This window comes from Apus apus, chromosome 4 (assembly GCF_020740795.1).
Source record: "Apus apus isolate bApuApu2 chromosome 4, bApuApu2.pri.cur, whole genome shotgun sequence".
NCBI lineage: Eukaryota > Metazoa > Chordata > Aves > Apodiformes > Apodidae > Apus > Apus apus.
In genome coordinates, this window is record NC_067285.1 from 31,743,843 (window position 1) to 31,769,675 (window position 25,833).

At 41.6% G+C, this 25,833-nt stretch overlaps 1 protein-coding gene across 4 annotated transcripts in view; it reads right to left on the reverse strand.

Moving 5' to 3' along the window:
• Positions 1 to 23,442, reverse strand: part of JMJD1C (jumonji domain containing 1C) — a 162,501-nt gene extending 139,059 nt beyond the window's left edge. For 3 of the 4 annotated variants that reach the window (XM_051619972.1, XM_051619971.1, XM_051619969.1), the window contains exon 1: positions 23,192 to 23,345. In XM_051619972.1, the coding sequence (XP_051475932.1) occupies positions 23,192 to 23,344 (153 nt within the window). In that variant the 5' untranslated portion in view covers position 23,345. Of the gene's footprint in view, positions 1 to 23,191 lie in introns of all 4 variants that reach the window. The other variant, XM_051619970.1, reaches the window with a different exon arrangement.
• Between the last annotated feature and the right edge of the window lie 2,391 nt (positions 23,443 to 25,833).

Here is a 25,833-nt window from a genome sequence, read left to right on the forward strand (position 1 = left end):
GTTATAGATATCTGGGTTCAAGTTAAATAGGCTTTCTATGACTCTCTAAATCTGAATCATTTAACTTCCACTCCCATTTAATGTACCTTTCTACACAAGGATACCTTGCCTCTGCCTATGTTCCCTTAAAAATCAGCCTCTAGACTCCAATAGGCCAAAAAAGAGAGATGGAGTCCTGCTCAGTAAGAGAAACAGCCTATAAAATCTCACTGAGTGAACTGGTTATGCCTAATTATTTATTATCTATTTTAAGTGGCTCCCAAATGTTCTGGACCACTGACAGCGTTCAGCATGTCTTCCACACAGCACCTTAATCAAATTTAGGTTCTTTTTCAAATAGAGAGGCAATTAAATTTTGCAGACATCTTGCTGCTTTCTTGGGGCCCACCAATGACACAGATCTCTCTACTAAACAGAGTACACTAAAACAGCACACTGCCACAAACTAGGCTGTTTCCTTCTAGTCATTCTCATAAAACTACATGAAGAAACAACACTGACTGTAGCACGTTTACAGGAACAAAACTTCCCAACACAAGGCACAGCGAGTCCACTCCAACTCTCTGCCCAAGCATTGCAGAACATACAGAGTTTAAAATGCCCTTGTGAACTGCACGATGACATGAAGCTTCCACATAATCCTTTATGGGTATTGCTGGCATAAACTTGCCAAACCTCCCGTGCAAAGGGTGTCTGCCAACAGTGATCTTAAACTAACTAGATGATTAATTCAGTAACAGAAATGACAATAACTTAAAAATTTGCGTTGCTTTTAAGAAGGAAAAAAAAAATAACGAACAAACACCTTTATACTTTACTTAGTTTTTACAATTAAATTAAGGAACTACAAAAGTCGCATGAACACTAACGCAAACGTTATTATCAACTAACTCCAAACAAAATTGCAGGAAGTCCTGCTCTTCACGTGTTGTTTTGAAAAATTTTAGTAGGAAAATCTTCTAATCTGAAAATACAAATTAAACTTGCAAGACTGCTGCTGTTGCTGAAAACATAAAGGTCTTTTTTTTTTAATCCTTGTCTGTTTGCAGGACAGGCTATGAATAGTCATTTCCAAAGTCTTATTGATGGCTCAATTATAGTTTGTGTTGTCATGCATTTGGCATGACAATATCACCATTCACTGCTATGTGAAGAGTTCACGCCTTCTCTGCCCCCAGGCCTTGAAGGAGATTGCTTACCAGTAAAAGCAGTAGGAAAGCAAGTAAATTGAAACTGGAGAGATAACAGGCAAACACAGAGGTAAAGAAAAAGAATGTATCGGCCAAGCAGTTTTGGTGACACGGTTCAATCAGCAAAAACTAAAAAGCTGTGGCAAAATTGAGCATTTTTCACTGCTCCTGGTCAGGGTTCTGTTGCCCTGTTTGTTAAGTTACAAGACATTAAAATATATTTTTTTCAGGGATGCAGTCTCTCCTTAAAATTATCTTTCAAACAAAAACAGGTCTAGTTCGCAGTGTTCCTTTTGTGAAGAAAAAAATAAAGAAACAAGAGGTAGCCTTAAATTCTGCATTTATTTATATTTGTGATTTTAAAGTCTGAGATAAGGATTATGTCAGAATTTAGACTTCTTCCCTGAAACAGTCTTCCCAAAGACTTCTCTAAGTTACACAAATGATTTCTCTTCTTCCCTGCCTTCTCCTCCCCCCACCATCTCTTGAGAACCGCCTGAAGGCAAATATAATTGGAACCTTGCACTCACTGCAGACATGTCATGAACAAGAACATAATCCAGGGTCATCAGCAGGCTAAAGGCAGCGCACTGCACTGCCATGCAAGATGATCAGCGCTCGGATGATAAGCATGCCTACAGGCCAGCACCGCAGCCCAGGCAAACCCGAGAGACCTGAGAGAGGGCAGCTCCCATTGTTCTCAAGCAAAATCTGTTTAGACCATCTCCAACACAGCTCCTAGCTCTGAAAGCAATTGTACCTATTTCCCCACACCCCCACAACCCCTCCAGTTAAGAGGACAAAACACAAGGTCCTAAGGCTTGGGAAGGGGGAAGGGAAGGCTGAAAGCGAGGATCTGCTTACAGCCAGAGAAGAATATCATTAACTATTAATAACAAAAAGGCTGCAATGCAGACAACTTGAAATCTGGTACAGCCTACTAAATCACAACTGCATGAGAGACCATTATAGCACGGTATACCAGTAATAGCTCCACAGTTCAGGATCTTTACCTTGAAATCTCACTTTCAGTGAGAAATTCATACATTTATATGAAGACCACATAGCACATCTTCCCAGAAATTTAGCACTTACATGATGAGAGCTGTTTGAAAATTGATTTTATTTTTTTTGTTTTTCATTTAAACACTCATTTTAAACGTAGGTCTTTCTGAAACAGGATGTTTTATGCCAAACAATTTACAGACAATATTCAATAAAGCCTAAGTGCAGATCTTACTCAGTCTGCAGCAACATTGATGAGGGAGGGGAAATGCAAGTCATGCCTACCTAACAAAGCTTCTCCACTAGGAAGAAATTATGAGTAAGTTTCTTCTGGAAAGAGTCCTGTGAAAGCCAGCCTCTTTCATGTATCAAGACAGTCGTTCTGACTTCTTTCCACTTCACATCAGAAAACCAGCAATCAGTACGTAGTTAATACAGTACTGGCAAGCAAGGCATAGCAGAGAGTACTGCTGAGTGCCAAATGAATAGCACAGGAAGGTGCTGGGTTTTTGTTTGAGGGTTTGGATTTTTTTATGTTCCATACACTAGTGGCCTAGGTGGAGCCGCCTGTTCACATCTAAGCGAGACCATTTAGCTGATCCCACTTTCCTCTCAATCCCTGGACAGACATTTCAGAGAGTATTGATCTGCCCTTTCAGTTGCACTCTTCCTTGGTGAAATACAGAGTAACTGTTATCTGTTTTTGCAGAATGACAGGAGGACAAAGGGCTAAAAGAAAACAGGGGAGACTGACAGGAGAAGGGCTGGCTCACACTTGGTGCTAGTGTCAGAATATAGGACAGGCAATGCCAGGTGTCTCAGAGCTGTGAAATGAGTACAGAGCAAATGGGGATGAGAATGCCAGTGCTGCAGCAAAGTGAGGATGCTACTGGAAGAACTGCAGCTGCTTCAGTGCTGGAGGTACCCCCTCTCTCCTCACCAAGTCCCTGCTGGAGCTAGTTCAGAGGCCTGGAGTTGCATGGCCCTGTTCCCCTCCTGTTACTTCATTCATAGGCCACAGAGCAAAAAGAAGCTAGAGTCTAGCCCTACTGCTTGGGGCTCACCACTTAATGTGCTCTCCTTCCTGAAGCAAGGTGGGCCTTTGGAGTAGACAATGTATTTTATAAAAAGGGGATATTTCATCACAGCTGGTCCTGGTCTGTCAGACCTCCCAAGGAGTGGAGAAGGCTGTCCATGCACATAGATGTGGCATAAAGACAAAAAAAAACAAACAAACAAACAAAAAAAAAACAACACAACAAAAAAACCAAGGTAAAGACTCATTATCAGGTGATTTTAGTCATATTCTTCAGTCTGCAAATAATTTAGAAGTTAACAATAGCTCCAAAGTAGCCCAATATGTTGGCTACGTAGAAATACGTTGGAAATCAAGAAATAAAACACACACACAGAGCTATTTTAAGCATCCAGAGAACATCAAGAAATGTCAGGGTGGAAAACCAATTAGGACAGTTCTGCAACAAAAATTGCAGATAGTAGGAGGGTGGTCCACTTAGAAATGGAACAAAGAAGATAATCAATGTGGAGTCACAGACACATTAAAAAAATACTGCATATGCTTAAGGGTTAGCTTGCTTCTTTTTGGTGTTTAATTTTATTTGGGAATTTGAATGTAGAAATTCACTATCTCTGGGAATAAAAGTAAAAACTGTGGAAAAAAAAAAGAAATGTTAACAAATCTCAAAAAAACTCTTCTTTTTCAGGCCTGAGAAACTAGCACAGCTCACTGTTTCATTTCTTTTTCTAGCAGCTGGCAACTTCTCAAAGTGTTTGGGATAGTATTATATTTTCCCTTACACTTCAAATTAAGCATGCTGGTAACATTTTTCCTCCCATCTTCCCATTCCCACCAAGTACAGAACATGTCAGAAGCCCAAAGCCCAGCTTTCAGACACAGGATTCCCAAAAACATCAGGGATTTAGCCCTTGCTCTGGGCTCTGCAGGTCCCAGAGCTCAGCAGCAGCCGGACGACAGCTTTGAGCCCTTCTGGCTGATAGTGGTCGGTGCATGGACATTTTGAGAAATGCTCAGTCCAAAATGGGGCTTGAGAGCTGGTTCCACTAAAAGAGACAACCTATTGCTCACAAGTCTGCTGAAACACCTGAATTTGCCACAGCAGAGTGGGCAGGCTCCCTCCACAAGGATTAAATTCAATGTTTGGCCCTCACACTCGGGGGCTGTTTGTCAAAATTTTGACATATCCACAGCAGAGAAGTGCAGTCATGCATCTAAACACAAGAAAGGTGATAGAGTACAGGAGATCATTATAGAAAAAGACAAAAAATTCAATGTTGAGAGTGGATAAATGGTTTATCATCATGAGCAGTGCTGATCATGAGCTAATACAGTTGATTGCAGAAGGGCAACACTCCTTTGAGTAATGTAATGCCAAACTAATGGAACTTTGGAGAACATCAGAAACCAAAAACAGTGAAACTATTTTATCCAATAAATGTTTTGAGGCTGAAGCTCAAGTATTACATCAATATTTTTAAAAACATGCTAAAAAATGCAGGAGGATTCAGCAGAGGAGTACTGAAAAATTACTGAAAACAGGCAGGAAAACCCATTTAGTGCTACGTACTCAGATTGCTAACAAAATGAGAGAAACGATACTTGCAACTTGCAAATACTACCAGGAAATATCTCACAGGAAAACACCAGATAGCAATAGGCTACTCTGACAAAGTCATGACTAGGGTTCCTTCCAAATATTTTGGAGTTTTTGCCTATCTTTATTCTCTGCCTAAAACCACAAGTCAGTTTTCTTTCTTAACAGCATTAAAAGGTCTGCACAATCAGTAGTCCCCAAGTTACATGTCTATAGATACCTCAGATTCATAGAAAACTGGTATGTGATTCTTTTCTTCTTTGCTGTTTGAGAAGGTAAGGCATATTTGCACAATCCAAACAAATCATCTGCTGAGAAAACAGTGATAATGCTGTCTGAGCCACCACGATCTGAGACTTTTATCAAAAACGCATTTTTGTGTGACAAAAATCTAATGCTACATCAGACAGCTTTTCGTTAGCAGAAAGCTAATAAATTGATATCCTCAAATTAATTACAAAGACCGGGCAACAGGAAGTCTCATAGCAAACAAGTATGTTCAACTTCCATAAAGGCATTTGCCCCTGCATGAGCTCCAGTTTGGAGAAGACAAGGCCAGGTGAACTGGTGAACCGAGTTTCTTTCTAACAAATCTGTTCCATTAGTTCTCAGCTGCAGTAAGCACAGCTGACTTTGAAAACCAAGCCAAGCACTAACAATGATCAATAACGCTTTGTTTCTTTCAAAAAGCTCTGTACTTTTTAAAAAAAGGTTATTCTCTTTAAGATTCAGCTACATCTCTTTTCTACTGAAAGCTTGCTTCTGGACAGCACTGGAGGATTCCAAGATCTCATGTACTTTTCAGTCTGTAAATCACAAGGGCTTTTCCTCGAGTACTAAAAGCAAGACTCACAATAACATCATGGGCAGACTCGGTAGCAGGCAGCAGAGCAGCAAGAGGGGAATCACAGGACTTAAGTCACCCTGTTGTGCTTCTCAATAGGAAACGGAATACTATTTTAACAAGGATGAATCACTAACAGAAGAACATGGATTCACTACTCAGAATCTTCAAATCGAGTCTAGATACCTTTTCTGGATATGCTTGCATTAAATTTATTTTGAAAACCCAGTAAGACAGCCTCCAATAAAGCTTCACAGCCTCAATTACTCAAGAGATCATTATTACCAGCTCATCTAAATGGACTTTACTGCCAATAGTGCTGAACACTAACTATAGCTCAGGAATTCACTGTTCTATATACAGCACTGACCAGTAAATAAGACACTTCTAACATAAGAATCCTAGATTTTCCTTTTTATTATTAGTTTCTTTAAACACCAGAACAGAATATAGGAGTAAGTGCTAATTACACGGGATTTGCAGCTGCCTTGCATCTGCAGTGCAGCAGTTCATTTGCCTAAGTAAACTCAAGAGTTTAGGTACTTGAATGGCAACAGATTTATTAGCCTAGAGAGCCACATTAGCTAAACCAATCCTGGAAGAAAGGCAGGCAAAGACCAGCTAAGAAAACATTAGAAAGGAGCTGGACAGAGTGATCTGTGAACACAAATACAAGCCGCACCTGAGCATTCAAATGTGCACGTTACTGCAACCTACATTTGTCAAAATCCTCAGTCAATGCAGACAACTGGCTAAACTGTGAGCAGGACTGACGGTCAATAAACAGATTACTACTTAGCACAGAAGATTATCAATCAGTTTACGCTTCTGTTTTTGTTTTAGAGGGCTCTCTTTTGCACAAAATACTCTAAGCTGGCTCCTGTCCCAATGCTTAGCAGCTACATTAGCGCCAGACAATGACTTGCCAGCACATCTAATGCCATCATAGTAAACACATTCTGCAACACAGACATCAAAATCCTGGGATCTTGCACCTGCACTTCCCAGAACGTAACATTCCTTGTCCAATGCACTATGTGCCTAATGGAAGCTAAGCCGCCACTGTAATAGCAGAGCTCATTACAGAGACAGAAATATCCAGCTGCCAGAGCAGGACATCACTTGGCATATAATCATCTTTGCACTCTCTGCCCTGATCCACAAACGTATTCCAAAAACTGAGCCTGGGAACAAACTTCACTGAATACAAAAAAAAACACAGTAACTTGGTAGATATAAAGTGCCATAAACCCAGTAATTTTACTTCCCTCCATTCACCTCTTCATATTCCAAACATAAAACTACAATATTTTTATTTTCCTGGAAGATGAACTTATTTCAGCACTTCTTTCACCTCCCCTTCCCATCCTCTCATCTACATTGCTTCCATTTAAAAAACAGTGAGTTGGACACTGAAAAGCTTGTCTAGTTTTCTGCCCCCACCTATAACAAAACATTTAATAATAGTTTCTCTACCTTTGAACTTTGGATTGCCTGCACTCTAATAGTGACACAATAATGTCCATTTTTCAAGGGCTCCTATTTTCTCTTCATGTTTGGTAAACCTAAACGACCTCATTTGTCATTTGCCCTTTTAATTGACATTCACCTCTAAGCACCCAGATGCCACAACAAGAACCTATTGATACATCCTATTCCTCTGATCATGATCTTTGACAAAACTCTGTAATAACCATCATTAGTACCCTTCATCACCAAGTGGTCTACTACCTTGTTTACTGACTTTGATACTTCAGATGGTCTTTTTAAGAACCTGTGACCAAACTAATCTCCGGTTTTATTTAAGCACAAAGAGAAAAAGACTGAGAAATAATTCTAGAGAATGCCTGTTTTAACATCTTGTGATATTTAAGACTACTATCTAGTCAAGCACATCCATTTTCAGGACCTGTACATCTCAGTCTAAATTCTTGAATTATTACAACTCATTCTTGTGAGTGGGAGCTGAAATTGTAAAAAAAAAAAATAATAAACTTTTACATATCCAGCTTTGGTTCTTGTAAACAACATCACTCCTGAAGGCTTAATTAAAAACAAAGAAAAAAAAAAAAAGCAAGGTTGTGGGGGGGGAACAAAAGATGACAGAGTCACTGGCTTAACAGCACCCAAATTCTCTTCCAAGACACAAAATTCTCTGTTCCTATTTTCCCCAGACACCTCCACCTCCTCCTCCCCAGTAAACTAAACCAATATGTTCACACAGTTAAGTGTCCCAATAACATGGTCAATATAAAATATTCATAGTAGCTCCAAATCTATCAAATTAGGATAATTATTCCCTCTGAGTTCAAGAGGCATAAAACCTCAGAGGACTGCAACCATACAGCTGCTTTTTCCTCCCCTCCCAACTCCTAAGGTTGTCCTCTTGTGGAAGAATTAAGAACTAAATCATGAGGGAATTTAATGACAGCACAGTCCACATTTCATCATGTTTTACGACTTTCACAGGCTGGAGATGTTAAAACAAGAAGGTGTCTCAAACCCTAGTTAACAGCTAAAATTTTGTTAGGCAAAACTGAATGAATACAAATCAGAACATATGGAGCATTTCTTCTGTCTTTCTTTATGCAACTCACAGAAGTGATTAACTTGGCTTGTGACCAATTTGACATCTTGACAAATTAGTCAGTTCCTCACAGAAGGAGGATCTCAACTATTACATGTTTAGGCAACCCAGGTTAATTTGATTATTACTCAACTACTCTGTCACTCCCAAATATTCAAATCTCTACAATAAAGTGAGAACCCAGAGGTCTTTGCCACATCTGTAACATAAAACACCACACACATCACAAATTATATATGAAAAAGCCTGCTGGCAACTCAAGTTGCCACCAAGCCTTGACATCAAGATGCCAGTAACTACGGACCCACTAAATCATTAGGAAAATATTCAAATAAAGTGATTCCAAAGCTTCTAGGACTAAAAAGCTATTGTTGGCATTCAAAGTTTCTAAGATCAGTATTCACTTAAACTTGTAACAAAAGCACTATAAAGGTACCCTGATTCCACTTACCATTTCAGTTTCCTAGACCACAAATGGTCTGCACACAGATGAAAAGTCACTTGTGTAATCTATTTCAAAAATTATTTCCCAAGTTCATAACCACAGAAAGAGAAGATGTGTGCTGGAAATGAAAAGTAAATTCTCTATGCTGGAATAGGGAAAAAAAAACATTCCCAATGTACTTAAAATAGGAGCTGAATCAGACTACTTGGCACAACCCTATGATTAGGGTCACAAAAACCATCTAGAGTCACTCACTGACACTAACTTGCATAGTTTGCACCCTCAAGCACAAGGTGGCTAAGATTGAGCTTTCAGCATTTGTCCCACTGCTGTTTCCATCATCTCCTCTAAGGTCCTTAGCCTCAGACCTGTGTTTAAGTCTTGACTAAGTTCTTACCTCAACAATTGCATAATTTTTTTTTTCCTTTGGACTTCAAAGAACTTGGTTTCACACACATCATCTCTCAATACTGCTACACAATTATTATTCCACTGTGTCACAATGACAGCATCTCTCTTTTCTACATCATTATGCCTCCTTTCTTTATCAACATAACTTTGTGGGGCTTCAAAGGCTTCAAACAGCTACTAAATGCCAAGTTCTGCTTCTGATCCATACTTCCTCAAACTCCCTGTCATTGGCTGCTTAAAAAAAAAAAGGTAAAAAAAGTTTTAGCCTGCCACCACTGGAATTTTATCCCTGGCTATCCTTCATGTTTGACAGACATAACCAAGAAACACTGGTAGAGCTACTTCCTTATATGCCTCAAACCTCTCCTCTAACTTCCCAAAGGTTAGGCTGCTGCACACAAACAACACATCATTATACCCTCATTTCAGTTCCTTGTCCTTCCGGATTTCATAAACTCTGAGGCACAGACAATTTTAGCTCTAAGTTTGCACAGCACCTACCACAGTGAGGTCTTGGTCAAAGAGTGTCCTACAAAGTAAACAGAGTTGCATGGACACAGAAACGGTAATCTCAGCAATTCCAGCACAGAGACTTGACAGAAGTTTATCATGTAATTCACAGTCTGTTTACCCTAGAACATCTCAGTCTTACCTTTAGACAAACAAAATCACATGCACACACATCCATTTCTGAGGCTAGCCCCTCCCCTAATCTTTCAGATCACCTTCAGCAAAAACACCACTACTAAATCTTTGCTCCATTTACTACATACAGAACCAAACAGCCAACAGACCAGTGTAACTTTTTAAGATGAGCGATTACAAGTTTCAGTATGTTTGAGCTTCACATAAAAATGGAAGTTATTAGTTAGCTAATTATATCTTACTACATGAGAGAAGGGAGGTTTACTCTATGTGTTTCAAGTGTCAAGACAGGACAATGTGTTTATGAGAAGCCTGAAGTACTGTGACCATAAAAGATGCAATAAAGAGATGTGATCTAAGGAGAAATTATTAAAATATAGCTCAGTGGTGTAGGTAAGGAACAGGAGATGCTCAAAAGGACTAAAACAACATCAGACGGAGTGTTTTGCACAGGATGAGAGATTAAAAGCTGTGTCAATAATTTTGACTTGCATCCAAAAAGAACACAGGCGAATCTTCTAATATTTATACTTACATCACAGGAAGACATCTTCTCCCTGTGTAACACTGATCATTTCCAATTTTCTCATGCTGGCTACCTTGGTGGTTTGGTATTTCTAACATTAGAAGTTAAGAAAAAACATAATACAGCAAGGTGCATGGAGATGTTATTTTACAGCACTCATTTCAGAGCACCTCCACAATGCCTTTTATAGTTGGAATGACCATGACATTAACTGTTCTGTTTACGTGTTTAAAGATTTATTTGTAATTTATGTTTATACACTACAACCTATAGAAAAAAATGTAATCTTTTTTTCCTAGGTGTCCATTTCCCATAATAAAGTTATAAAACACTGCAGGTTTGACTCAGTGTCCAGGCTAGCTACCCTATAAACTATTAACCCATTTGGCATGACTCTGCTAAAACAGGGCTTTATTTTCTTCTAGATTGTTAGCCCTAGCTTTCATTAGAGTATTTGAGCAAGTGTTTTCCATTTTAAATAATGTTAATAACCTGCTGGGAAAAGGATTATACAAAAGGAACCAACAGAGGAAATAAAAAAAACTGTAAAGCACAACTTAACCGCATACACTGCCCACAGTCCATCATTGCTGCTCACCATAACAGCCTTCACCACTACTGCAAGTGCTGTACACCACAGAACACAACCCTAGCTCTCTTCTCCCAACCAACAATACCAACAAAACATAGCAGAGGTGAAGTCCTGCATACTCCACAGCACAAGTACTACAGCAGCAATTTTCAAGTTCTATAGCAAAGTGGATATACTAATTTCTTTATGAAATACCTTTAGCTTTTATCACCATAAATGCCAATACTAGGAGACAATGCCTCATTATCACACCTTTCTTTTTTTATTATTACTTCCTACTACTGTTTCTAGGTATATATTGCTTTCAAGCATGTTTTCCAGTCAAGACCTCCTGTTAACCTTGAGCTACCGCCACATTTCAGAAGATCTGGTAGTTTCTGTCCACCCACTAATTTCCTCTTAGAGGCTTGTTAAACAAGTGACTTGCAAATCTGTAGTTTACTGATGGTTAGCTGGCTGTTTCCCTAATTGGCATACCAACAGTTTCAAACCTTGTGCTGCCACTGCTCAGCTGACAGGTTCCATAGAAAAAGGTTTAGGATGTGGGCAAAGTCAACAGGGACATAGTGAGGAAAGCACCTGGTATTAACTCAAAGTAGATTTCAGTGACACATTCACACATTTAAGTTCGAAACCATTGTCTGCTAAACTCTGGGGGGAAAAAAAAAAAAAAAAAAAAAGAGTAATCCCCTCCACACTGAAGGAAAAGATTAATTCTCTAGCTGCTCTGCTTCAGACAGTAAGATCACACTGTAGAGAGAGTTTGAATAGCCTGAGGGTGGATAAAGCTGCAGTCAGAGTTTGCACTTTACTGGACATCTGATAAACTAATCCCCATCAAGGCTACCTGCCTGGTTGAGCTCTCAGTATGAACAGAAATCAAGCAGCCTTAGTTAAAAATCAGGTGAAAGGGCAGCCAACTAAACTGATTAAATTCAGAGGTGACTGCATTAGCACTGACACACTCAAACACTTTTCTGTGGTCCACAGGTAGTCCAAACCTACTACAGTATTAGGCAACACCTCCCTCCACCACAATATGTACTTTGTAAGACCTAACTTTCCAAATCCCAGAATTGCCCATAGCTACCTATCCCAGCTACCTGGCTGTAAAGTAGGGTTTGAGTTCAGGGTGTCTCTGCTGTACATGAAGGCCCATGGAAGAGCAGTGCCTGTCTGCTATGGTACAAGTTAGTATCCCTTATAGGGAAAATCTGATGAATGCAGGTAGGTCCTGGGAACAGAAGGAAACAAAGCAATTAAGAAGAGCTGCAAAAAAGCTCCCTTCTCTCCAACCACCCTGAGAAATATCAAACTGACAGCCTTTGAACAAGAACTGCATATGGCCCAAGCTACGATGAATGAAACAGGAGTACCAGCTTCATGTCTGCTCTTTGACTTTAAACAAGCAATACTTTTTGAGATGTTATTTTTCTGACTTTAAGGAACCATTAGCTTTGAGTAGAACTGTGAATGCAGGCACTGAACTTCAACACGTACTTCTTTTCCTACACAGATTTCTTAATATTCCATTGTGTTAGAGAATGGATCCACTGCTTTGGGAGCCAGAAGCCTCACAGAAAGGTATGCTGGCTTTTGTGCAGAAAGAAGGAGCCTTACTTTTGTCAATTTATGTCCAACTATGTATGGTTTCTATATCGAAGTTATCATATCCTCTCTTCTTTCCCTGCCTCCTCTGCTGATTGACCCACAACACTCCAGCTTCTTACATGTGCCTGCCCAGTCTTTCCATAGAAAGTACTGATCAAAAAAACTTCAGTAACCAATAAAAAATTTTCAGGAAAAAAAAATAAAATAAAATATTTTCTTTCCTATTCTTTTCCCCTCCAAATACTGGCCAACTCAGTCCTAAGATGCGCAAGGGCAACTTCAGGAGCCCTTAAATCATCCTCTTCTCAGCTGAAGACATACTACCTAAACCACTGGCATGCTCAACTCCAGACGAAAACCAGGCTTCTGTAAGAAAGGAAGGAAAAACACAGACATAGAACTAATTGCTGACTTCCACTGAAGCACTAAACTCTCAAGTCTATCAGTAAGCAATCCTGAACTCACAAGTTTCAAGTACCTGGAAACAGGCAAACTACCATAAAAAACTGATCTTGGAAAAAAACAAAGGGATATTAAATGTCACCCTTTTACCTCACCCAAGGAACCTAAGAACCCCCTGGAGATACAGATTCATCCATTTCAAAAGTACCAACTGAAGAGCCCAATTAAGTTGTACCACTACTTAGCTCTTTATTGGTCCTTATTTTAGCAGAAAAGTAAGGTGTGGGCAAGCTTAACTTTATCACATTTGAAACCAGTCAGTGAACTGCGATCAGCTTTGCTATGTTATAAAATGTGAGCCATACTCAAGTGTATTTGCAAGCTGAAATACATTTTTTTCCTAAATGATAAAAATTAGATAACAGAAAAATCTATTGAATGTAAAAAAATTATGACAGAGGAAAAAAATATATCAGAGTGTACACACACATCTCACTTTACCCAGATATGACACGGCTACAGAATTATTAAAAAAAAAAAAAAAGTAAAAGTAATGTCAGGAAGCCATTTTCCCAAGCGTCACCAAAAAGCCAAATATTTACACTTTTAAATAGAAAAATCTTCTCCATGCTTTATGAAAGTACTACATTCATTTACAAAAGAAACCGCTTGATGGAATTAGAAAGTAAGTTAGTAAGTGAGTAAGTTATCAAAAGAGATTTTTCATATTTTATTTAGTCTTAGTCTGATTCTCAGTAGTTAACATTTGGAAAAAAGCTACAGGTAACAATACTAACAGACTAATCTACACTACAAATTTCTAATCAAGAAAATGTTACAAAGCACTTGAAACATTTCCTATTTATACAAAGATATTGAAATCTATTTCAGGGAGTCAAAACTTATTCTTTCAAAAGATCATGCAGAAGGAGGTAACTACCTCATCATACAGAAAAGCAACCCATTAAATTAAGAATTGGTCATGACACTGTCTAAAAATATTCCCATGTCATGTTCTGACCTATATACAAATGTTAAAATATGACAGCGTACAAAGGATCAGGTATATTTAGGACAACCCACCTGTTGTCAAGCCAGAAGTATTTCATTACCACCCTCCTCATTTTTTTTTCCCCAAAGCTTTTACTCACTGCTTAACTGTTACTGAACAGATGACCACACAGGTTTGACCAACACCTGGGTATATTACATATCATTGGACTTGCCAACAGATAATTTGGTCACCATAAATGAAAAAGAAAAAAAGAAAAAAAAAAATCAATATACCCCAGTGGAGAAATAAATTTTTACAATTTACAACTCATTTAAAATGCCACTTTATTTCCTGAAAAAAAAACTTGAACTGAACGCGGCCATTTTAAATTAAATCTATTCAGAACAAACTGCAGAAAGGAAATAAGGTGCAGATATGCATCTCAGTGTAGATAGCCATTTAAAATATGCAAACAAACTGCACAGTCTTTGGAATAATCTGGTTCAAACAAATTTATTTGGACAGGGTTGGTAGAGGCTGACAGACAGAACAGATACCTTTGAGTCTCTCAGGTAAACAGTTCGGGAAAATTGCCACATCTATATGCACCAAGAGAGGAGCATGAGGTAGTACAGCACAGCTAATAAAAACATGAGTGACATGCAAATGGCAAACCAGGGCTGACTGTTGACTTGTACCTCACAATGCAGGAACCAAAGCATGTCTGAAACAACAGCAAGCAACCCTGAGTACGATGTGCAGTTAAAGCCTGACCCTTTATTGTCACCAAATGTTGTAAAGTTCACAGGGATTCAGAAAGGTTTCCTAAAAAATAATCTAGGAAAAATCCAGAAAGGGCTACAAAACCCAAAGACCTCTGTTGGATCAAGTCCCCAAGTTCCAAATCACCATAGGGAATGACTGAGAAAGTACAGCTAGGTGCCATAATTTTTGAGGTATGATAACTGTCACAACAAAAGCTCGTAAGTCCAAGGTAACTTGTTCACATTTGGTCTTTGACTACATCAGCTTATGTATTTTTGACTGAAATACTGGCACTAGACCACTGCTGGCTCCTAATTCTTTAAAGATAACCATGGGTCTACAGCCCAAAAGTCATTAACCTTTCCTCTAGAATGCAAGGCAACCATGCCTTGCTTGCATGTATTCGCTCCTGCTTTTTACGATGACCAAGGCTGTGAAGCTGAAGTCTTCAAGCTTCGCTTTAGGAAGAACTAGGATACAAGAAAAACGACAAATTACAAACTTCAGGCTAAAAGTTCACTACTGATTTCCCATCAATATTTCTCCAACATTTTTAACATTAACTGAACAGTTCAAATAATGTATTTCTTAAGACATAGGAACAAGTGCTTTTGTGTGTCTGATGTTGCCTTTTTGGGTTGTTTTGTTTGTTGTTGAAAGGTAGTAAATTTACCTTCTGTGTTTCAGGAAAGAATAGAAGACAAGAAGAGCAAAAGAATAAGGAAGTAAGTTGAAGGACTGTTTTAAAATCAACAGTCTTTGCCAACATTAGTTCAAAATTCAGCTTTCCAGTCTCTCTCTGCCAGACATGCAGGACTGAAGAGATTTGACTTGGGCCACCTGGCAGTGACTCAGCAAGTGCTCTCCAGATTTTAAATCACCATTTTATTAAAGAGCCCTATTCCCTTAGCAAAAAAAATAAAATCCTGGTGAGTCAACCTAACTAAGCCAGCAGTGTCTACTTAAATTGTCATACATATCAGTAGGTTACTTGCAGTGAAACATACCTGCAGTCATTTCACCATCTACATTCATCACAGTGATGACCAGAACACTCAAAAATATTACCATATTTATGCAGAAATATTATATGCAGTATTTTACTGAGGCATATGCATGCATTTTAACATATAGATGCTTAAGTTTCCCTCAAACCACTTGCTTTCCCATCTATTCTTCCAAAACTTGCTTTTGCAAATGAGAATAGCATCAACTGACAACAAATGACCATGTTATAGGTCATTTTGAACATATATTTTCTTATTCAAGTGAAAGAATAAATTATTCATACTGAACAAATAAATACCATTAATTCAATTGCAGTACAAAAATCCTGCATTACAGCTGAGCAGGTTAGGACACATTCACTAGCTACAGTTTGCTTTCAACTACTCCATTTAGGCCATGGTCCAGAGACATCTCTCCTGGAACTGGTGCCAGCTTAAGCTGCTCCTACCCTCAGACATTTGTCTCTTATCGATCCCATACCACGTCCTCAGCACAACTGCTTGAAGTGCCATATGGTGAACTCAGGAAACCGCTCAGGGTTAAAAAATTAAGCCAGCACTGCCACCAAGAGAAATGTCTGTGGAACCACAGTCTCCAAAACTTCTAAAAATGGAAGGGTCAAGCTAAAAGCCTTAAGGCTTATCCTGCATCTTCTGTGCTCAAGAAGCTCTGAACAGAGTACACAAATTACATCAAACCCAGTTTCTATATATACATAGGCAACTGCCTCATGAGTGGATTAAGTTACTCCATTCCACTTTACTCTGAAAAGAGATAACTTTAAAGTAAAATAATTTAGGAAATCAATTAAAATGTTTTTAAGAAAATTACTAGAAAGCAAAAGAAAGCAAAATCCCCAAGGGTCTTCTGGTTCCTGGGTTCTCATTCCATTTTATAATACGAAAGTAGTAGACGGGAGCAACATGAACTAACAACAGTAATTTTCTGGACAGGTCAATGCAATTAAGCAACATAGCATTACTTGGCTTAGAATTCTCCACCAGCTGAAAAGAATAAGGTGGTTACAGGCAGAACAGGCCTCAGTGCCTACCTAGTAGGGCCAGGAGGGAAACCATCCCTGCAGCAGCATAATACCAGCAAGTCATAGCAGTGTCTCTTCTGAGACAACCACTTGGTTGCCTATTTCAGGCAAACTTCTCAGATTAACAATACTTACTTTCTTCCAACAAAAAACAGAAGCAGCTTACCCTGTCCTAGTGAAAGGGAAAGTCAAGCCTGATCCCAGCAGAAATTCAAGGTTGGAACTAAGCATCTCTACAACTCAATGATAGTAGGATCAGAAGAAGGTTGAGCTTATTTTTGGCCAAATTTTTAAAGTATCACTTTTTAAATTTGCTCAATTTGACATTAAAGAACAGTTCTGCTCTTCTCAAGCAGGTTTTGAGGCCTTGGGATGTCCACAGAGAAAATGGCTTCCTGTAAAATTACTATTCATTCTTTAACACTCTTCAAGATGGCTATGTCCTGGTTTTTATTTGGTTTTTTTCAGGGTGCTTGTTTTTTTTGGTTGTTGGATTGTTGGTTTTTTTTTTGAAACCCCACCAAAGACACAAAGTTCTGGAACAAGAAAAATTTGATGTATTGTCAAGGTGGAATAATACAATATTTCTATGTATGGTAGATAACTGACAAAAGCAAATGCTTTTTTTAATTAATACCCAATATATCTTTCTTAACACCTCCTGAAGGATTTAAATATAGATTTAAACCTTTTTTCCATATTTCAATCACTACTGCATACTTTGCAACGATGCAGCAAATAAACTGCTTAATCCCTAGCTCAGGACACCAAAATTCTATTTGTAATCCTGACACTCGAATAAACCTTCCTAAAAATCCATCAGTGCAAGTATATTTATTTGTTGAACAAAAGCAAAGAGGAGGGAAGGGCAGCGTACCAAGCACTGAATCCTTGCAGTCATTTTCATAGGAAACATTTCCATGTTTGATCTTTTTGTCAACTTATTATGAGGGAGATGCTCCTTCCTGAACACTACCTGAACTTTGGCAGACCAATGAGGTGACATTTACAGGCACAGGATGACAAACTCAATCTCATTAGAAACAGAGAAAGGAAACAGGAAGTTTTCTTTACAGCTGAGCCAGGGAAAGATTGTCCAGTTAATATTACAAGACTCTTGTTGGCTTCAATACCGAAATGGAACAGCAGAAACAACTTAAAATGACCTAAATCCCTGTTGCATTTTGACCTTCTCCCACTCCTTTCTACCCAACTTCAAAAACACACAAAATGCTTCCTACAACAACACACCCTGCCTTGATCCAGAGGTAGCAGTGACTTGATAAGCTCTGACATGTTTGTAGCATCATCCCCAATAGCTGGAGTAAACAACATGACAGGTTCATCAACAACAACTTGCTCTTCATCTTTAACTCAGATGCTAGTACAGAAATATGCATATCTTTACCCTTCATTAACCACCAACAAACTATGCACAACTAGCTTAAAGCATATTTCTGCATAATCAAGAATGGAAAAAACTATTTAATTCTTAAATAGACTAGCTCAAAAGTGTTGAAAAAATACATACAGTTTCTCCTTAAAAACTAGCTTAGTGAAAGGAAAACAGAGGGCAATGCAAAATACTGCACCAAAATCAATATATGGCAGAAAACAAATGTAACCTAGAGAAGTGCAATTCTGTGCCTGTGTGACAAAACCATACTGCATTCAGAAAGTTTGGGAATGCAGAAGCAGGAAGATTAAAACAATTACAGGCCATAAAAAGACTGAGTAAGATCAGCTCCACACACAGCAAAGGCAAATTTAACTTCATCTTTAAGTGAGAAACTCTCAGCATGTGGGTAACCCCTCTAAAATATATTATTTTCAAATTATCAGCAATTATTTAAAATTATTTTCATGTTATCTGCAATACAGTACTGATAAGATTCCATTACATTCTGTGAACTTCCATTTTACTGGTAAGCAAAGGCAAATTCAGTTAAATAGACACACAAAGTCTGCTTCTCATCTCTCCAAATGGTTTTACCAGACATAGCAGATTTGTAACAATTCCTTGTTTGCCAATTACCAAAGATGAGACACCAAAAAAAATATTTTTTAACAAAATTATTCAGGTATTATTTCCCCCACTATATCTTACTGATTTCACTGTAAATAAAAAGCAAACTATTTATTATCATTAAGATATAGGTTTTTCATTAAGGATAACTAACATGCTGATGTATTGCCACAATATTATTTCCCCATGTACAATTCCTAAATGTTACATCTGCCTATCATAAAATATTAAAGGCTACCAAAGTACTCAATTCTTTTATTCTGCATTCCAAACCATGGACATCATGGCAGCAAAACTCACATATCAATAAATACACAATTATAAATCACTGCAACTTTTAACTATACTTTTTAATAAGGGTTGCAGAGTATGTGCTTAAAAGCTTATTTCCATTTTCTCTTTCATGTTGAGAAAACACAGCTGAATATATTATTATAGTCAATATACATTCAATATAGTCAATATACCATGAAAATTCACAGAACCCTGAAGCACTTCCAGTAAGCAAAATAATTTTAATAATCTTACATATATATTTTCAAATGTACTCCTCTAAATAATCACTTTTTAAGCATAATATGGGAAAACAGCTCTGCCATCAGTGTGTCAAATGTTGGCAATACTGATTAAATCTACATTTGGCAACCTATGGCCCAGAAAGCAATTCCTACAGGACAGCAAAGACCATGGAGATCATACGGTGTTGACTCCACCTCCTTCCTCCTGGCTACTGCTTTATTTGCCCAGGGTTATCACTGCAATCAGAGCAGCATGCAGCCTTTTCCAGGCAGTTAGCAGAAAGGAAAAATCCAGTTCCCAGCTTCCTCTTAATAGCACCCACTGTTACTTAAGTGGAAAAACAGAATTCTCTCAATGACTAGTGAAACAGACGCATACATACACACAAGTACATAGGTGTATATGAAGCTTTTTTTGCTTGCATTTTCTTAAATAAATGCTTTTCATGCAGCAGGAATGAAAGATCAAGAGGTCTGACTGTCAAGTTGTGACTCAAATTATGAGCATTCACCTTCCAGAAGACCAAGAGTACTCACAATCAATACCAGCTGTTCTCACCATAATCCCCACTACTGGTAAATTGCTAAGAAAGGTGAGGAAGGCAAGATTTCCATAAAATAGTGGGAGAAAAGACACTCTGGTACTGTTCTAAAAAAATCTGTTTTAAGAAAAACACAGAGACAATTTATCAGCTTTGTTGCAATCATTAAAAGTATAATGTCACTTAAAGAAAAGAAATTGTCACTTAACATACTTTCATGGAGTATCAGGAAGAAGATCCTGGGTGACTGAGTTCTCTACTTTCTTACCAGGACACTAACTCCAATGATGAAAATATTAATTAATTTAGTTTAAAAAAATACAATAATGAAACAAACTTTAGTAGCATATGAAAACTGGAGCCTTCGCCAGCTCACCAGAGGAAAGCAGCTAGTCCAGCCTTCGGGTCTGGAGTTCCTGATTTAATGAGTAGTTATGTTTACAGCAGAACCAATGAAGTTTGGTTTCCCATGGATTTGCACCTACAAAGCCCTGTGGCCACTTAACATTAATTATGTCGGTTGCCTCTAAGCTTGCCCATGTCTCCCTAATATCCTTCACCTCATAAAACTCTCCATTTGTCCCTATATTCCCATATCCAAATACGCTTGCTCTCAGAACTTTTGTTAATGCTCAGCTTTTTCTCATGCCCTTAAACCCACCTTCACGTACCATGGGCTCCATCCCCCATCACCTTCCCATCTCTGCACAGCGCTAAGCAAGAGGCAGCATATGCTGTAGCTGGTGTGAAGCTCAGTGCGTGCTGGTCGGCCAGCTGGAGACCACCTCTTCACTTCCAGGAGGAGCACACCAAATGCCATGACCTTCTTGCCTTTGTGGGTTTTTGGAAGGAGGGCTCTTGCAGCCCTTCAGATGTCATTTGTCACAGACTGAGGGAAGGTAAGCTTTCTTAGACCTCTCTCCGCTCTTAAACTGACTGGGGGTTGACATTTATTAAGGAAGAAAAGACACAAAGGGAATGTAAATGATATTTCTTTCCAAAGCTGGCGTTAAAAGGTAACTCAGCTCTGGTCATTCACAAAACATCTTGAAAATGCCCACTCTCTTCCTGCAGCTGAGGACATCTTCTCTATTTCTGCACAATTCATCCTGCTCAGAGGGACCAGGAACAAACAAAATTGACAAAAAGTAAATTTCAACATTTCTATGCTGCACCTTGTGGGCAGCAATGAAACTGTCAACAAGAATTACCATTTCATTGCCCTGACAAGTAGCAGAAGGGTCTGGAGAGATTCACAGGGATGGCCACCACAAAACGAAAGCCACAGAAGGACAAGAGCAGCACTCACTCCATCTGGGATAGTACACATGTAACCAGGGCTAACAGAAAAATGCCCGTGTCTTTCATTGGGGGCAGGGGAAAAGGATACTGACGTTAGCAAATATCAACTAATGACAGGCTAACATTAATTACAAATGCTAAAGGAGAGCCTAACACACAGAAACGACCTGTTGCTACCAGAAACCTTACTCTGGTTTCCTCCTCTACCACTCCCTTTGTGACTTATACTTGTTCGTGCCTTGAGGACAAAGAACAGGTCACACAAAAAACAACTGCTGCACTTACAGGGGGGCAATGATGCTTCAGTAGTTAAGTACTAGTCTGTGACTCATTAGACTTAGATAGCATTTCCAAAACCTTCCCAGGCTTCCAAAACTCCATCTACATAGCATAATGCAGTGCTGTGTAGCTAGGTCAAATACCAGAAGGAATACGGACACATCAGCACTGCACTGCACCCAAGCTGGAGCATCCATCCTGCTTCTCAGGGAGTTCAGATCCATCCAAATGGTGCTCTGCTACCACACGTAAGCACACCCTTAGTCATCCTGCCTCAGAAACCAGCCATAACATGACAGCTTTTCCTTGTATCACCAAGAAATGTAATGAAAAAGTATCTGAAAAGACAAACACTCAGATACTAAAGTTAGGAAGAGCAGCAAGTATCTACAATAGGCAACACACGTTATTTAACATACAAGATACAACCTCTGAAAAACCTCATTTTAGCACCCTTCCTCTCTTTATGTCAGCTTGGCCCCTACAGTTTACAAATTAGGGCTCTGACTTGTAAATGTTAGTAAATATCTCCTTAAATGTTACTCAGTGTTTCCACAATTGTATACAGATTCTAGAGAACACTACCCTGCAAGAATAACATCCAAAATAGGTTTTAAAAATAAAGCATTCTAGACTATTCTAACATATAACCAAAGGCTGAAAACACAGGTCATTTCATAAAGAAGGGCATGAAGAGCACAATACTTGAATTATAGCTGCAGAGTGGAAAAAATAACAATCCACAATATCATAAAAAGTAGCATTTCAAGTGTCAGATAGATTCTGTTTCTAAAACAAAGCTCAAAGCCTGAAACACGAAAACAAGGAATCTAAATTCTGTGAATCACACTTCTCACACCAAGCAATCAATAACCTCTAAATCCAGATGCTGGATGAGTTTGTCAAAAAGGGAAGGTTCCATCTCGAACTGTGTGTGGCTGTGAACACCTCCCCCTTTCGCAGCAGCAATATAGATCGCCCAGGGCAGTTTGGTGATTCCTTCTTTCAGTCTACGTAATTCCCATTTACTTAGTCATGGTATTTTTAAACGTGCCTTCAGAGGGACAAAATAACATAAAAACACGGAAGGGAACAACCACAGCAGCAACACGACACTCGTCAAATTCACAAATAAATTAGCGACCAAGCCCAGGGAGCACAATAAAACTCCATTTTACGGATCATGCATTCAGAACTCCAGCCCAAGGAAATCCTGGTCGTGTTTCCCCCCTCAGCAGGAGCGTGTCTGGCCACACCAGAAACGTATCTCGGCTCCTTCGCTAACCTCCACGCACATTCCTACACCCCTTAGGAAAACAGTGACAGCGGATATAAAAGGAAAGGAAACAATGACATTCTTCTCATAACGACGTTCGCTACCGCGTCCAGTACGTTAGACCCAACCGGTCAGCGCTACACCACGACAGTTTCTGCACTGGTTCCCCTGGCACAGCCGCATTCCCCCCAGCAGCAGGCTGCTTTCCCTCAGCGCCCAGGCCAGGTATTCCCGCTCTCCTGCGGCCGCCGCAGCCCCAGGCAGCTGCCCGGCCGGGAGCCGCATCCGCTCCGGGGGCTCGGAGGAGACCGTCCCCTCGCAGCCCGGCCGCACACGCCGCAGGGAAACGCGCCCCGGCCCCGGCCCCGGCGGTGCGGGCTCCACGTCAGCCTCCCCCGCCAGCGGGGCGCTGACCCGCACCGTCCCCCCGCACCCGCTGCCCCCCAGGAGAAGGGCCGCGTCCCGCCGGGCCCGCCCCGCCGCAGGCCCCGCGCCGCCGCCTCGGCCCCGCCGCAGCCCCCCAGCCCGGCCCGGGACGCGGCTCTTACCGCCAGGTCGGGGCTGCGGGAGTCCCGCTGCGAGACGGCGCGGATGACCCCGGCCCGCCAGCGCCCGCTCTCCGGCGGCTCCTCGCCGCCGCCGCCGACGCACAGGAACCGCTTCCCCACCAGCTCCGGCCGCGTCTCCACCGCCACCGCCATGGCCGCCGCCGCCGCGCAGGCACCGCACCAGCCGCCGAGCCCGCTGCTCTACGGGCCGCCCATGACGGGAGCGGCGGGGAGCGGGGCAGGCGCGGGGCTGTGGCCGGAGCGGCGGGCGGGCTGGGTGGGCGCCCGGGGCCGCGGCCTGACACCAGCACCGGGGGCGGGGAGGGCCGGGGGCGCGCGCTCCCTCCCTCTCCCCTCCCTCCCTCCCTCCCTCGCGCGCTCGCTCGCTCGCTCGCTCACCGCCGCGCTGCGGCCCCGACCACTCCGCCCACGTCGCCCACTGCCATGGAGACCGGCACCACGCGCCGTCTCCCTCCGCCAGGCAGCGCGCGAGGCGGGGGGCGCGAGCGCGCGGGCGGGCGGGCGCCGCTGCCGCGCGGCAAAGAGTCCGGCCGGCGGCCTCACCGGCCCCCGGGCCGGGGCGGCACCGGGACCCCGCGGGGGCCGGAGCGCTCTGCGGGGGCCGCGTCCCGCCGGGGCAGCCCCGCGGCGACGGGCGCGCGGCCTCACCTGCCGGCGGGGCGGGCCCGGGGCCCCCAACGAGCCGCCCTGCCCGTCCCGAGACGCCGCCACGGGAGCCCGGGCGCCCCCCGGGCGCAGCCGCCCCGCCCCGCCTCGCGCCGGCCCCACGGCGGGGTTCCAGGTACGGCCGCTGCTGGGGGCTGCCCCTCGCGCGGCGCCGGGGGCTCGGGACGCCGCCGCTGCAGGGCGGGAGGAGCGGGGCCGGGGCTGCCCCCCGCCCGGCCTGCTGCCCCCCGCCCGGCCTGCTGCCCCCCGCCGGGCCTGCTGCCCCCCGCCCGGCTCGGCGTCAGCGCGGCCCCGGCAGCCCCGCCTGGCCTCGCTGCCGGCGGGACCGCAGGGCCCTGCGGGAGCGCACCCCAGCTTAGCCCGGCTGGGAAGCTTCTAGAGGGGTAACGCTTCAGACCTAGAAGGGATTGTTGGATGGCCTGGAAGGGAGGAGATGAGAGCGGGCAGCGCGGGGCGTGGGCTGCACCCCGCGGCAAAGCCATCTCTAGCAGCAGCTGCTGTCACCGCCTCATGGCTTTCCGTGAAGCTGTAGTAAAGCCGTGTTCGCGTTGTAAAAGGGTTTTTATCCGGCACCTTATCTAGAGGTGTAAGTTTCATGAACTTCTGCCTTTCTTTACTGGTGTGCTCGCTCTCAGGAGAGCGGGTTAATGATCTCTCATCTAGCACCAGAAAGCAAATTTGAGTAGTGCACCTCTGAAAAAGAGATCACGAGGCAAAAGCGATAAATCAAGAGTGCCAACGTAGCGCATTCCCATGGATTTCAGTGGAACAAATAACTGCTGGTACAAGAGAAGTTAATTAACATAAAGAAAAAAAAAATTAAAAAATCAATTCATTATTCGCCATGACAAGTTTTTTTTTACAGTATTAGAATAACTTACAAGACGTAACATTGATATAAGAACCTCTAGCTGCCTGACATCCCACTGGCAGCAGACTAAGGACACATGGGCACGTGCTCCTTAGAAGCTGTGGAAGAAACCACGGTGCATTTGGAGTAAATGAGGTTTTCACATTTCAAGGTAATGCTGCAACAGGCAAGGAAGTCCTGCAGTCTTGCAGAAGTATGGAGCAGTTATTCGTGTGAGATATAAAAAGAAGTTACAAGGGCAACTAAATATTAATCATATCAAAACTCTTTACAGTTTTATTAGATTCTCTCTTGTTTAGCTGAGGAGTAATTCGATATTATTTCGGAATTATACACTTAAGTGGATTATATTAGTGTGCAACAAACCATAAAAATGTCCAAAACCAACCCTTACAATTCTAATAGACTACTTGGGAATTTACCATAGAAAATACTAAGAATCAAGTATTTTTCATTTGTTCCAAAAATTGTTATCAAAGTGCTGACACCATGATTATGTTCTAGTACAGATTAGAATCCACTAAAGGTTATTGTTCAGTGCTGTATCATTTTGTAGTTGTTATCACCTGAAAATATCAGCAAGATCAAGTCTCATCAGCATTTAGATGTTCATTCCTGTGCTCAGCTGCCAGCTCCTCTGTACCAAGTGAGAAGAGCAGGACCTTTGCCCAGCTCCCCAACACCCCACCAAGTACAGCACTGCTCTTGAAAAGCTTTTCACATAGACCAGGAGAAAAGAGTTTAAGGGAATGCCTTGGCATCTTGTCAGGGCAGCTTGACTCCTTGGTCACCCGCATCTCAGCTCTTCTCTCTTTTGCAAACAGCTATTCAGCTTTGAACAGCTTTTGTTGCCTGAAAGTGCTTTAGGAGTGTCAAAACGACTGTGTTCAGGTGGATCAGCACCCATGGGTGGCTGAACATCAGCAACATTATTTTCTTACCCTTTTCTCCTTTGCTTTCCTTCTTCCCTCCTTGTTTCTCTGAAAGTGCTGGAAACTGGGTGAGCTCTACATGCTCAGGATGTGGACAAGTCAGTTTAGAGCTCTCAGAAGCAGCAAAGCAAAGTAATGATGCCATGCTGTGG